Source organism: Tachypleus tridentatus, chromosome 1 (assembly GCF_004210375.1).
Source record: "Tachypleus tridentatus isolate NWPU-2018 chromosome 1, ASM421037v1, whole genome shotgun sequence".
NCBI lineage: Eukaryota > Metazoa > Arthropoda > Merostomata > Xiphosura > Limulidae > Tachypleus > Tachypleus tridentatus.
In genome coordinates, this window is record NC_134825.1 from 120131518 (window position 1) to 120147110 (window position 15593).

Here is a 15593-nt window from a genome sequence, read left to right on the forward strand (position 1 = left end):
ATGTCATTTAATATTTCGACATCTGGTATAAAACCTTTAGTGACATGTGTTTTATACAGCCAGGCTAGAGACCCCCATATTCAGGCATAGCCATTTCTAACTTTCAACTGCTAAGTAGAGGAAGGTTAACCAATCAGACCATTCACCGTCTATTCGTAACCGAAGAAGAGACTGTATTGTTTTTATAATGCGTCCATATCTGAGAAGTCAAAGTGTGCCATCGACGTATTGACGTCTCCAAGTTTGCACGACACGTAGAAGATCATAATTTTCAGCCAGATGAACTGGGAAATATGTCTTGAATTATGAAAAATAATTTTTATACGCAGACGCTGGAAATATGTATACCATATGCATACCATTTTGAGCCTATTTCATTTATTTATTTATTCAAAAAACTTAAATCAGATGTTCAAATAGAGATACAAATCAAACATCTATCATTGTTATATGACATACACTTTCACCGTATCGAAAAGGGAAAGAACAGGTATATTATACAGTAATATTCCAAAGTGAATTGTCATTGGAGAGAATCGTGATCGAATCAAGTCCGATAAAAGCATTATTCTTGCGCGCGCGCGTCAAAGGTTATAAAAATTTTAATGAAGACAGCCATCACTCTCTGAAGAAAAGCGATTTCACTTGATTAAACCCGTTTAGAGGTTAAGGCAAACGGACGAGAGACGAGAATGAAATACTTAAAAATAGAAACCTTTCTGTTTGTCGTGCCTGCTTTAACACTGTGTCTCGTGACGAGGTAAAACGAACAGATCGGTAAAAATCACAATAAAAGTGTCACGGAACAAAGTGTTTAAAAATAGTTGGATGAAGGAATAAACAGATAGATAGATTTTGTGGTTTTCCACTTTTTTCGACAAATTATTGATCCAGTGACAGTGGTGGCGTTGCTTGTCGTTACTTACCATTGCTACCCGGTTATGACATTCGGGCCAGTTAGACTCCAGGCCAGGCACAATCAGGTGGCACATACACTGCCTGTTGACCGATTAAACGTCTCTTCTTAGTAAGGAAATGAGAGTGTGGACTCTGTAAACATCTGTTTCCACGTTTAAAAGACAAAAGTTTATTAGAATGTGGATTACTCTAGGAATTTTACTATTAATAAAAGGTAAGACTACTGTCGCCATGTTGCGTCTGGCGGCTAAAATAATATAAAGAGATGTAAGATAGGATTGTAATATTGGTTTTGAATTCAGCAATATATTCAGTTTTATGGTAAGTTATCAAAAATAATTAAAATGTTGCAATACTAGGAACAGCAGAAGGTAAAGAGTTATTTTTTCTAAACAAATATATTGTTTATTTATAAATAATTTGATCATCTTTGTAAAAAATTAAACCTAGTTAATTATTTACATAAGACGTTTCTAAAATTAAGGAGAAATAAAAAATGTAAGTGATGCTTTATTCTACGCTAATGAAGAATTAGTTTTTATTGGAAACATGTTAAACGTATTTCAACGCTCATAAGGCAACTTGAGTCAATGTGAAGTACAGTGAAATACCAACAATACAATTGTTTTGCGGTTACGGTACAACACCTGAAGAACAACATTGTAATAACGCAACATGTGGGGTATAGTTGATGTTATGCGGGGCAACAACAATGTGGAACTTAACACATATATTTCTCAATATTAGGGTTAATAATCGATACTACGTGTTAGTAGCACCTCTCCCTCTGTGATTTTGGTTTAAATCGATATTAATTTAATATGTGAATTTTTGCTTGATAAAAAGTGTCTCGCGTTTCGTTAGTACTTTGGTACATGACGAGAAAAAATAAACAGTTTTGAATATTTTAGAACTTGGGGATCGTATATAAATTTAGATACCCAGAACTTCCACAATATTCCATATGAAAAGCTCATAAAGTCGTTTTCGTATATTTAATATTGTTATTAAAATACACAGCATTTCTAGTTAGAATAAGTTTTTGTTTAATTTCGCGCAAAGCTACTTAAGGGCTATCTGCGCTAGCCGTCCCTAATTTAGGAGTGTAAGACTACAGGAAAGGCAGATAGTCATCACCACACACCGCCAACTCTTGGACTACTCTTTTACCAACGAGTAGTGGGATTGACCTTCACTATATAACGCCATCACGGCTGAAAGGGCGAGCATGTATGGTGCGACCGGGATTCGAACCCGCGACCCTGAGCTTACGAGTCGAACGCCTTAACCCACCTGGCCGTACCGGGCCCGTTAGAATAAGTACCCGGTGTTATTTCATATTTAGTTTCAGTTCAGTTGTAAGGAACATTTTGATTTTTTAATTACAATATGTATTTATAAATTTCTTTCTGATTAGGCTTTTAAAGAAATTATACGAAATCATCAAGACAGTTGAACTACAGAAGATTGTTTAGAACCGAAAAGCTGTACCTATCACGTTATACAGCCACGAGTAAATACAAATACACCAAGTTCACTGTGTAACTTAAAATATATTTAAAAAATGTTTTCACACATGGAGTTCAGTCAACTAATCAAACTTTGTTTTATGTTATTTTTTGTGATCTTAAACTTTTTATCATTGGATCAATGGTTTATCATTACCTGTTAACGATGGGATAATCGTGTTAACTTTATGAAAGGAACGCATTTTCTCTTCATTATTGCATTTGCACGACATGTTTTATGAGTAAATTATTAGTTTCAGTTTTTGTTTTAATCAGAGCAAATAGAAGAACGTTCATACTTAGTACGATATAAAGACGTAAAATATAAATATTTGCTTTTAAGTCATACGACGTCACAGAACTTCCCGTTTGATAGCTCGTGCAACCGAAAATAATCCAGCGTGGCGTCTTTGCTCAAACATTATTAGATTATTCGTTGAATCTTTAGATTAATAATAATAAAATAAACTTCGTACCAATGAATATGTTACTTGTTTTGTGTAAAATAAAGATGGAGAAAATTTTCATTGCATTATAGAATAAAAACAAATTAAATAATTAGGTATTAACACATCTTTAGAGTCGACGTAATTGTTCATTTTTGTTATTGAATATAAATGTCTTCTATAAGAAAAAAAAATATCACTTTGAATTATGTATATTAAACCGTATGGTAAAGTACATCCGTGTATGGTAATTTTATGATGAATTATGTATATTAAACCGTATGGTAAAGTACATCCGTGTATGGTTAATTTTATGATGTGACTTACTTGTAGTTTTCTGGATTCTTTCGTGCACTAGAAATCAAATCATAACACGGTTCTATAATACTTTGACACTGGTATGAAATACGCGTACAGCCATTACATATTTTTATGTTTCCTTAAGTAATTTTTATAAACATGTCTATGACTCAGTTAATATTTGTGAATACTTCTAAAATAAAAGACGCAATATTACAAAATGTATTTCACTGTTAAGTAAATTAATGCATACATTTCGTGTATATTTGTGTGCTTCTTTGTTTTAAATTTAGCGCAAAGCTACACCAGGGCTATCTGCGCTAACCGTCCCTAACTTAGCAGTGTAAGACTAGAGGGAAGGCAACTAGTTATCACTACCCATCCCTAACTTTTGGACTATTCTTTTATCAACGAATAATGGGATTAATCGTGACATTATAACGCCCCCAACCGCTGAAAAGGCGAGCATGTTTGGTGTGACGGGATTTTAACCCGCGACTCTTCGATTACGAGTCGAGTGCCTTAACCACCTGGCCATGTCGAGCCTTTTGTGTGTTGGGCGTGCGCTGAGTTCGTGTTTTATGAGAAACGATTTCTTCATATTGTTTCAGTTATCCAACCCTCCTTTTTTCTTTTGCTTAACTTTAGATGTAAAAGACGGAATATTTAGCATTTCTTTCTTCTTGTAAAAATATAAATAATCAATTTTACGTGTTACACTTTTAATTATTTATCGAGTAACTCTTTAGAAACACACACACTTATATATATCATAAATAGCTTGTTAGTTTTATACTTCTATACAGAGGATAACGTTTATTTCTCTACAATAAACATTTCTAGGAGTTTGAAAAGAGGCCTGGCATGGACAGGTGGTTAAGGCAATCGACTCGTAATCCGAGGGTCGCGGATTCGAATCCCCATCCCTCCAAACATGCTCGCCCTTTCCGCCGTGGGGGCGTTATAACGTGACAATCAATCCCACTATTCGTTGGTAAAAAAAGCAGCCCAAGAGTTGGCTGTGAGTGGCGATGACTAGTTGCCTTCCCTCTAGTCTTACACTGCTAAATTAGGGACTGATAGCGCAGATAGCCCTAGTGTAGCTTTGCATGAAATTCAAAAACAAACAAACAGTTTGAAAAAGAAAAGTTCTTGGCGCTAGCTAATTGCACTAACAGTTTAGATTGTCAATGAAAATAAGTGAAAAATAAAATATTTGTTGTTCTTAGATATACAAAATAATTACGCGAGGTAAGTTACGAGTTTTAAACTATTTTTCCAATTACTTTAAGCTGAAATCTCACATTAAATAACTTTGGAACAATGGCTTCCAGAAAATACACAGTAGACTAATATACGCTTGAAAATTTATATGATTCATAAGTATTTGTAAAACATATTAACATCTAAAATGGTTGAAAAATTGTTCATAAGTCTGAAAACGTATAAATTATTTCTATATCCACGCGTCTCAGCTGTTATATTAAAAAATATCACGCAATATCTATTCACGTTTCATATTATATTGTCAACACTCTAATTATATATCATTTGGTTATAATATCCTCCGAAATTGATGTAATTTAAGCTAATGTCTCTTTCGTGAACAACTTCTGTTTGTTCAGGTAAATGTAGAAACTAATTATTTTCTGGTCTGAATTTAGTTTTGTTGATGGAACAGGTGAAAAACCTTATACCAGTCTGTTCCATCTAACCGTTCATACGGATCCAATGTAAGCAGTGAAATAGAAACCCTCAAGTAGAATTTTATTTTATAATGACCAGAATAATGTCATTATATTTTCTTAATATTCATGTGATAACCCAAACGACAGTGTTTGATTTATAACCTCTTACAGTTTGTAATGAATGAGTAGATGTTAAGCTTTAAGCTCTGTGGCTCTTCCCCAGTGCAAATGCGAGTTATGTGTGTGTGTATGCGTTTCATACAATTATAAGATTTGTAGACATTTTGGGTGTGTCAGAGAGAAGGCACCGAATCACCGAAGCAAAGCAAATAAACGATTCACGAGGGGGTAAAATCCTCACAATATACTCATGGCAACTGTTTGATAATGGAGTGGATAAAATAGTGTATTATCAACTACAGGCACAATTTAGTAAATGGATGAGTTTAATACGATATAGAAGGCCCGTGAAAGGATTCTGCAGGTGACAAAATACAGACTTCTGTGAAATGAATTTCCATATCGACCGTTCATTGAGTATATTAAAAGCCACGTGCAAACACGTTCCGAACTGCTACCACACTTTCGTGTCAGTTGTTACCAAAAGTGTTTTCGGACTCTGTTTAATACATTATAAGATAAATATGTATTTTATATAAAGGCCGATAATGTACATCAAAAAACAGAGAAATGGGTGATCAATCTGACAAGCTTATTAAAGATTCTATCTTATCTGCCTTTCTTTCTCTTCCAAAGTTCACACTTCTTTTATCAATATCTCAATTTTTGTTCATTAAACACAACTGCACATTTTTATGTAACGTTAATGTGACTCTTGAATAGGGTTCTTTTCTGTGCTTTGTACGCTGTAAGGAACAACTCCCGTATTTTATCGCTGAACCAACAGGAAACAATACATATGTTGGAACTTAATCTTTGAATATTTATATTAGAGTTATATATTGTTAGAGCAACTGGTAACGTTGTTGGCGTTAGTGATAATAGCTAAGGTATGAGTGGACCGTTTGTTATTTCAAATATCTGGCAATGAATATTCAACATTCTATTATCATTCTATGAACCACTTGAGGTTATTTCGTTCGATTTGATTTTTATATGCATCTGAAAATATACAACTTTAAGATCCAGAAAAAAAAATTGTATGCAAGTGTAACTATTGGAGAGCGATTAAAATTCCATTAAGATAAAATAATTTGTTTACTTATTATTTTTTATTGGACAGTTATTTCAAAAACTCAAATCTGAAAAGAAAAATATGGTGAAAGGAATCTCACACAGAAGAGTACAAATAGGAAGAAATATATTTCACTTTCTATTACGTTACAAACTTTCCAGTCTAATTCTATTATGTTACAAACTTTACAGTCTAATTCTATTATGTTACAAACTTTTCAGTCTAATTCTATTATGTTACAAACTTTTCAGTCTAATTCTATTACGTTACAAACTTTCCAGTCTAATTCTATTATGTTACAAACTTTTCAGTCTAATTCTATTACGTTACAAACTTTCCAGTCTAATTCTATTATGTTACAAACTTTTCAGTCTAATTCTATTACGTTACAAACTTTCCAGTCTAATTCTATTACGTTACAAACTTTCCAGTCTAATTCTATTACGTTACAAACTTTCCAGTCTAATTCTATTACGTTGCAAACTTTCCAGTCTAATTCTATTACGTTGCAAACTTTCCAGTCTAATTCTATTACGTTATAAACTTTCCAGTCTAATTCTATTACGTTACAAATTTTCCAGTCTAATTCTATTACGTTACAAACTTTCCAGTCTAATTCTATTACGTTGCAAACTTTCCAGTCTAATTCTATTATGTTACAAACTTTCCAGTCTAATTCTATTGCGTTACAAACTTTCCAGTCTAATTCTATTGCGTTACAAACTTTCCAGTCTAATTCTATTATGTTACAAACTTTTTCAGTCTAATTCTATTACGTTACAAACTTTCCAGTTTAATTCTATTACGTTGCAAACTTTCCAGTCTAATTCTATTACGTTGCAAACTTTCCAGTCTAATTCTATTACGTTATAAACTTTCCAGTCTAATTCTATTACGTTACAAATTCTCCAGTCTAATTCTATTATGTTTCAAACTTTCCAGTCTAATTCTATTACGTTACAAACTTTCCAGTCTAATTCTATTACGTTACAAACTTTCCAGTCTAATTCTATTACGTTGCAAACTTTCCAATCTAATTCTATTACGTTACAAATTTTCCAGTATAATTCTATTACGTTACAAACTTCCCAGTCTAATTCTATTACGTTACAAACTTTCCAGTCTAATTCTATTACGTTGCAAACTTTCCAATCTAATTCTATTACGTTACAAATTTTCCAGTATAATTCTATTACGTTACAAACTTCCCAGTCTAATTCTATTACGTTACAAACTTCCCAGTCTAATTCTATTACGTTACAAACTTTCCAGTCTAATTCTATTACGTTACAAACTTTCCAGTCTAATTCTATTACGTTGCAAACTTTCCAATCTAATTCTATTACGTTACAAATTTTCCAGTATAATTCTATTACGTTACAAACTTCCCAGTCTAATTCTATTACGTTACAAACTTCCCAGTCTAATTCTATTACGTTACAAACTTTCCAGTCTAATTATATTACGATGCAAACTTTCCAGTCTAATTCTATTACGTTACAAATTTTCCAGTCTAATTCTATTACGTTACAAATTTTCCAGTCTAATTCTATTACGTTACAAATTTTCCAGTCTAATTCTATTATGTTAGAAACTTTCCAGTCTAATTCTATTACGTTACACATTTTCCAGTCTAATTCTATTACGTTACACATTTTCCAGTCTAATTCTATTACGTTACAAACTTTCTAGTCTAATTCTATTACGTTACAAACTTTGCAGTCTAATTCTATTACGTTACAAACTTTCCAGTCTAATTCTATTACGTTGCAAACTTTCCAGTCTAATTCTATTACGTTGCAAACTTTCCAGTCTAATTCTATTACGTTGCAAATTTTCCAGTCTAATTCTATCACGTTACAAATTTTCCAGTCTAATTCTATTACGTTACAAACTTTCTAGTCTAATTCTATTACGTTACAAACTTTCCAGTCTAATTCTATTACGTTACAAACTTTCCAGTCTAATTCTATTATGTTACAAACTTTCAATTTTCGATCAGAAATCAATTGTGATTAAATTGCTTCTGTTAGGCTTAAGGAACTCTATTGCTTTCGAAGCTTTATGCGCTACTACAGCAATAACGTGATCTGATTTTGTGTGCTACGAAATAACACCAATTTTGTGATTTATTATTCAGATAAATAAAACATCACAAATCGATAAGCAAAATAAGCAAAAGCCTTTTTATGTTTTGAAAGTCACTATTAAATCAACGATGAAAATGTGCGTTTAATAGTTAGCTTAGGAAGAAACTGGAAGTGACGTTTCTAACATATTCAGATCAAAGATTACTATATATCTTTGGCCATGTTTTTTAAGGCCAGACAACTTATTTTTTTTAATTCGTGTTAGCGCAATAACTGTGTGTGTTTTACGTGTTTTTCGTATAGCAAAGTCACAAAAGGCTGTCTGCTCAGCCCACCGAGAGGAATCGAACTCCTGATTTTAGCGTTGTAAATCCGGAGACATACCGCTGTACTAGTATATTAGAATATACCATCGTATCAATTTTACAAAGTTTTTAGGGAAATAGTTTCAAGTAATTCGAGATAATGGTTTTATGATTTGAAATTTAAAAAAGAGTGACTTGTATATTTTTGAAACAAATATTTCTACAAAGAAGAAAAACAATACTGATAAAGAATTTACACTTCATAAAAATTGTTTTGATTTTAATAATGGATTTACCATAACTCAGCAACGCACATTTCAAAAATAAAATTCATTTTTTTTAACACGTGAGGTTTTTTTTTTTTTCAGAAATCCGTTAGAAAATTCTTACTTAGATCAAATTACTTTTATGTTTACCACTGAACCTTTTTATTGTTATGTTTGGTTCCTAAAACAATTGTTAAGATTTTCACGTCGCGATTAGGCTAGAGAAATCTATAGCCAGAAGTTGTCAACATTAAGTATAACAAAATGTAACCGAGTTTCAATGAAAATCACTCACGTATGTAAAAGTACATATAATGTTTTGTTAAAAATCTGTACGTGATACGGAAAAATGGATTTCATTTTAGGAATCAGCGTACAGAATTTTCAGAAAAACATGTAAAAATATAAAGACAATGAGACCACCAAATGTCTATGTAATTATAACATTCCTGCAACTAGGAAAAATTTGTATTTTGATTTTAGAGTGAAATAAACAGTCACGAGTTTTTTATTTCATTTGAATATAGAGTGAAATAAACAGTCACCAGTTATTTATTTCATTTGAATGTAGAGTGAAATAAACAGTCACCAGTTATTTATTTCATTTGAATGTAGAGTGAAATAAACAGTCACGAGTTATTTATTTCATTTGATTTTAGAGTGAAATAAACAGTGACGAGTTATTTCATTTGAATGTAGAGTGAAATAAACAGTAACGAGTTATTTATTTCATTTGATTGTCGAGTGAAATACACAGTCACAAGTATTTTATTTCATTTGAATGTAGAGTGAAATAAACAGTCAGGAGTTTTTTATTTCATTTGAATGTAGAGTGAAATAAACAGTAACGAGTTATTTATTTGATTTGATTTTAGAGTGAAATAACCAGTCACGAGTTATTTCATTTAAATGTAGAGTAAAATAAACAGTCACGAGTTATTTATTTCATTTGAATGTAGAGTGAAATAAACAATCACAAGTTATTTATTTCATTTGAATGTAGAGTGAAATAAACAATCACGAGTTATTTATTTCATTTGATTTTAGAGTGAAATAAACAGTCACGAGTTATTTATTTCATTTGAGTGTAGAGTGAAATAAACAATCAGGAGTTTTTTTATTTCATTTGAGTGTAGAGTGAAATAAACAATCAGGAGTTTTTTATTTCATTTGAAATAAACAGTCACGAGTTTTTTATTTCATTTGAATGTAGAGTGAAATAAACAGTCACGAGTTTTTTATTTCATTTGAATGTAGAGTGAAATAAACAGTCACGAGTTATTTATTTCATTTGAGTGTAGAGTGAAATAAACAATCAGGAGTTTTTTTATTTCATTTGAAATAAACAGTCACGAGTTTTTTATTTCATTTGAGTGTAGAGTGAAATAAACAATCAGGAATTTTTTATTTCATTTGATTTTAGAGTGAAATAAACAGTCACGAGTTTTCTATTTGATTTGATTTTAGAGTGAAATAAACAGTCACGAGTTATTTCATTTGAATGTAGAGTGAAATAAACAGTAACGAGTTATTTATTTCATTTGATTGTCGAGTGAAATACACAGTCACAAGTATTTTATTTCATTTGAATGTAGAGTGAAATAAACAGTCAGGAGTTTTTTATTTCATTTGAATGTAGAGTGAAATAAACAGTAACGAGTTATTTATTTGATTTGATTTTAGAGTGAAATAACCAGTCACGAGTTATTTCATTTAAATGTAGAGTGAAATAAACAGTCACGAGTTATTTATTTCATTTGAATGTAGAGTGAAATAAACAACCACAAGTTATTTATTTCATTTGAATGTAGAGTGAAATAAACAATCACGAGTTATTTATTTCATTTGATTTTAGAGTGAAATAAACAGTCACGAGTTATTTATTTCATTTGAGTGTAGAGTGAAATAAACAATCAGGAGTTTTTTTATTTCATTTGAGTGTAGAGTGAAATAAACAATCAGGAGTTTTTTATTTCATTTGAAATAAACAGTCACGAGTTTTTATTTCATTTGAATGTAGAGTGAAATAAACAGTCACGAGTTTTTATTTCATTTGAATGTAGAGTGAAATAAACAGTCACGAGTTATTTATTTCATTTAGTGTAGAGTGAAATAAACAATCAGGAGTTTTTTTATTTCATTTGAGTGTAGAGTGAAATAAACAATCAGGAGTTTTTTATTTCATTTGAAATAAACAGTCACGAGTTTTTTATTTCATTTGAATGTAGAGTGAAATAAACAGTCACGAGTTTTTTATTTCATTTGAATGTAGAGTGAAATAAACAGTCACGAGTTATTTATTTCATTTGAGTGTAGAGTGAAATAAACAATCAGGAGTTTTTTTATTTCATTTGAGTGTAGAGTGAAATAAACAATCACGAGTTTTTTATTTCATTTGAATGTAGAGTGAAATAAACAGTCACGTGTTTTCTATTTCATTTGATTTTAGAGTGAAATAAACAGTCACGAGTTTATTTCATTTATACCAATTGTATTTATTTTCCAACAAAGTAAATTGTTTTAAACTAAAAATAGCGAGCACATCTTGATATTGACTAATTTGTCAAGGATCACTTCAGTTTCTTAGCACTTATATGACTTGAATTTAATTAGAGCTTGAGCAAGAATTTTAATTAATTTCATTTTGGACACTAATACACATTAGTGTTACTACTGGTAGAATGCTATTACCAAAACCCTACTTACAAACTGATAGATGTGGACCTTAGTTTCGTATAAATGTATCTTATAATATTGATTACTTATAAAGGAAATGTATTTTGTCCCAGTTTATTTGCTATACATGAGTACAGTAAATGGTAGTAGCTGTCTCTTTTTATGTAACACGTGACGTTTTCTATAGTAAACAGGATGTATTTTTTTATTATTTGGTCATAAAAATCCCACAATATCAAAACTAGTGTTGCTTTTGTTGTTGTTTTTTTAATTTCGCACAAAACTTCTCGAGGTCTATCTGTGCTAGCCGTCCCTAGTTTAGTAGTGTAAGACTAAAGGGAAGGCAGCTAGTCATCACCACCCATTGCCAACTCTTGGGTTACTCTTTTACCAACGAATAATGGGATAGACCGTCACATTATAACGCCTCTACGGCAGAAAGGGCGAGCATGTTTGGTGCGACCGGGATTCGAAACCGCAGCCCTCAGATTACGAGTCGTACGCCTTAACCTACCTGGCCATGCCGGGCCTATTAGTGTCGCATTAACACTTTTTAAAATCTTATGTAAAACTTCTTTCTGTGGCTTTTTGATAACTCGTTTCTCAACAGAGTTGTTAAGGTACTTATGAAGTTACCTTGTCTTCAGGGAATATTGTCCCATTTAAGGTTTGCATGGTAGTTCTCGTGTATTACGATAATATCGAGCTTCTAGCACATTAAAGTATGAAAAGATGATTGAATTAAAGAATTATATATCATAGGCATACACGAAGAAAGTCGTATTACTCTTCAAGCTCGAAATCCTAAGAACAGTACAAAACCTAAGTACCAGTAATCTACATATTACTAAGAACAGTACAGAACCTAAGTACCAGTAATCTACATATTACGGAATTCCTCTTTGTTAAAACTTTGATCTATTTATGATTCGAACTTTAAAAACTTTCTTGAACGATGAGAAAGGTATTTTGTGTGGATTATCACATTTCTTAGAAAATAAAACACGCGGTAAAACTAATCGACTTTTAATTCTATACAAGTACTCGTTTTATGTACCTACACTGAATCGTTTCTATAATAACATCACGTAATTTTTACACTGTGCTCTTAGTGTAAATCATGCTGCAAAATTTAATGGACGAGGATTAAAATGAGTTTGATAAAAAACAAGACAAAATTAAATTTTGCTCCGGAAAATAATGTGTGAATATTCGCGTGTATCAATTGTTTAGATATTACATAAATGCACCTGAAAAAAATTGCGTTCCTTTAGTATTCCAAATATGGAAAATAAATAGGCCTAGATAAAAGTTACTGCGAATAGCTGAGTGAAACGTCAGCGCTGAAACAGCTGGGGACCGATATAAAATTTACAGCTCTTGGTTCTCAAGCATTCAAATATTACACAAAATGCATAAAATATTAGTCATACAGTTTTTTATGCTTTGAATAAAGATAAAACGTCAAGTTAAATGAAAGCGTCTGTGTCCTCTTACAGCAAAGTCACATCGAGCTATTTGCTGAGCCCACCGAGGGGAATCGAACACCTGATTTTAGCGTTGTAAATCCGTAGACTTACCGCTGTACTAACGGGGGGCGAATAAATGTATGTTTGTGTGTTTTATTAAAGCAAAGCCACATCGGGCTATCGATATTCTGAGTCCACCGAGGGGAATCGAAACCCTGATTTTAGTGTTGTAACTCCGCAGACTTACCGCTGTACTAACAGGAGGCAAATAAATGTATGTTTGTGTGTTTTATTAAAGCAAAGCCACATCGGGCTATCTTCTGAGTCCACCAAGGGGAATCGAAACCCTGATTTTGGCGTTGTAAGTCCGCAGACTTACTGCTGTATCAGCGAGGGTCAAGTGAAAGCCGCTAAGCTTATATCTACACAATACCAGGAAAGTGAATTGGAGATATAAAACAAATCATGTAACGATTATCGACCCCAAAAGGACAATTAGGCTTCAACGAAGCATATTACAACGATTTCCATAATGGCTAAAATGAAGGACACGTTTCTTAACCTTCAAGAGTTATTCATACAAACTTTTGTGTTAACCACAAAACACGTTGTTTTTTTTTTTCATCAGTCGCGTTGCACAAGCTATAATTCATCAAAATAAGAAGGTCCAAAAACGACCACCACCGTAAAGTTGTTTCATAAAATGTGGTAAGAAGATTGAAAAAAAAATAAAGACAGAGATGAGTGAGGACATTTTTTTCTGAAGTGTTAACCACGGTGATAGAAATGGGTTGAACTCAACTAATGACACGGAGACAGTGGTTATGACTTCACTCATTCAAGTACAAAAAAATCAAATTAAATATGAAAGGAACTGTCCAATGTTAAATTGTAGTTCATAAAAAGTGTAGAAATCTTTAATTTGAAATTGTGTGTTTCTGTATGATCTAACGTAGTTTACATATGTCGTGGTGAAGATTAGTGTCCTTTTCTGATGGGTTTGAAATTTGTTTCTTTTATCACTGGTTAACTAGCTCACATCTCCATTACAATAGTATTTAGTGTTCTATCATTTTATTACTGATGTACAATAACCAATATTCCATACCACTAGCTGATTTAAGTTGTAATTTGGACGGGTTATTAACCTTCTATCGACTGCTACCGCACTTAAAAATCACAGTATGTAAGTATGGGCACTTTAATGTAATATGTGCAAGTGTGGACTTTTGTAAGGAAATGCTACATCTAAATACATAGCTCAACTTCCACAATCTAGTATATCTTCCTTATAAGTTTATTGTTTTTTTTTTTTTACAATACTGGTTTAAAGGTTTGGTTTTGTAGCTCTTGAGAGAAACAACCTCCAGACACCCCTCATTGGCTCAGCGGCATGTCAGCGGACTTACAACGCTAAAGACCGGGTTTCGATACCCTTGGTGGGCAGAGCACAGATAGCTCATTGTGTAGCTTTGTGCTTAATTCAAAACAACAACCTCCAGAATTTCGTAACTTTCAAGTAGATTTCTGTAAGTAACTCGTGTTCTGTTTCGAATTCAAAAGATTTTAAAATATTTTTATTTAAACTTAATTTCTGAACGATAGTTTTCCTATTTCTGTTTACTTCTTAAAGTAAAGCCTCAATTGATACAGTTTGCTCTATATTCATCGGTTACAAATGAAATTTAAGTGTAACGTTTAAAACACTATTTACAATAATTTTGGTGACATGAAACACATTAATAAATGCATGGCCCGACATGGTCAAGCGTGCGTCTCGTAATTTGAGGGTCGCGGGTTCGCATCCCGGTCGCGCCAAACATGCTCGCCCTTTCAACCGTGGGGGCGTTATAATGTGACGGTCAATCCCACTATTCTTTGGTAAAAGATTAGCTCAAGAGGTGGCGGTGGGTGGTGATGACTAGCTGCCTTCCCTCTAGTCTTACACTGCTAAATTAGGGACGGCTAGCACAGATAGCCCTCGAGTAGCTTTGTGCGAAATTCAAAAACCAAAAAACAAACAAACAATAAATGCATAATAACGACTTTTAGGGATGGTTTCACTGATTTACTGATTGTCCTGTCACAGTGGGGATTTTTTCCTTTTTTTGTAAGTGTCGTACGTAGACAGCAGTAAAAGAAACTGAATTATCTGACGTGTTTTAGAGTGCTTTATGTTTTAATAATAAAATCACATCAAACCGTTTAGTTTTCCTTGACTTTGAGATATTAACTCACGTTTATCAACACATGCATATACTTCTAAAAAAAAAACAACTCATTTTATTTGTTTTCGATGCATATTACTAAAAGGTTGGCACCGCGTGGCCAGGCAGTTAAGGCTTCTAATGCGAGGGTCGTGTGTTCGAATTCAAGTGGCACCAAACATTCTCGCCCTTTCAGCCTTGGAAGCATTATAATTCATAGGTAAAAGAGTAACCCAAGAGTTGGCGGTGGATGGTGATGACTAGCTGCCTTCACTGCTAAATTAGGGACGGCTAGCGCAGATAGCTTAAATGTAACTTTGCGCGAAATTCAAACACCAAATACACAAACGTAACATGATTGACTCGTTTCTCGCTAGTTCGTTCTGTGTCAGAGGCTTGAAAATAATGATTTCTTTAAGCAAATATTGAAAAATATTTCTGAGTTTTCACACTGAATATGCTATATTGACACTAAATACTCTGTACCGTTTTGAGGTTTTACAGTTATTTTAAATACATAGGTAT

General features: G+C 32.6%; 1 protein-coding gene across 1 annotated transcript in view; it reads left to right on the forward strand.

The window, feature by feature from the left end:
• Positions 1-691: 691 nt before the first annotated feature.
• Positions 692-15593, forward strand: part of LOC143222476 (uncharacterized) — a 40589-nt gene continuing 25687 nt past the window's right edge. The window contains exon 1 of the mRNA XM_076449071.1: positions 692-1132. Coding sequence (XP_076305186.1) covers positions 1096-1132 — 37 coding nt within the window. The 5' untranslated portion in view covers positions 692-1095. The remainder of the gene's footprint in view (positions 1133-15593) is intronic.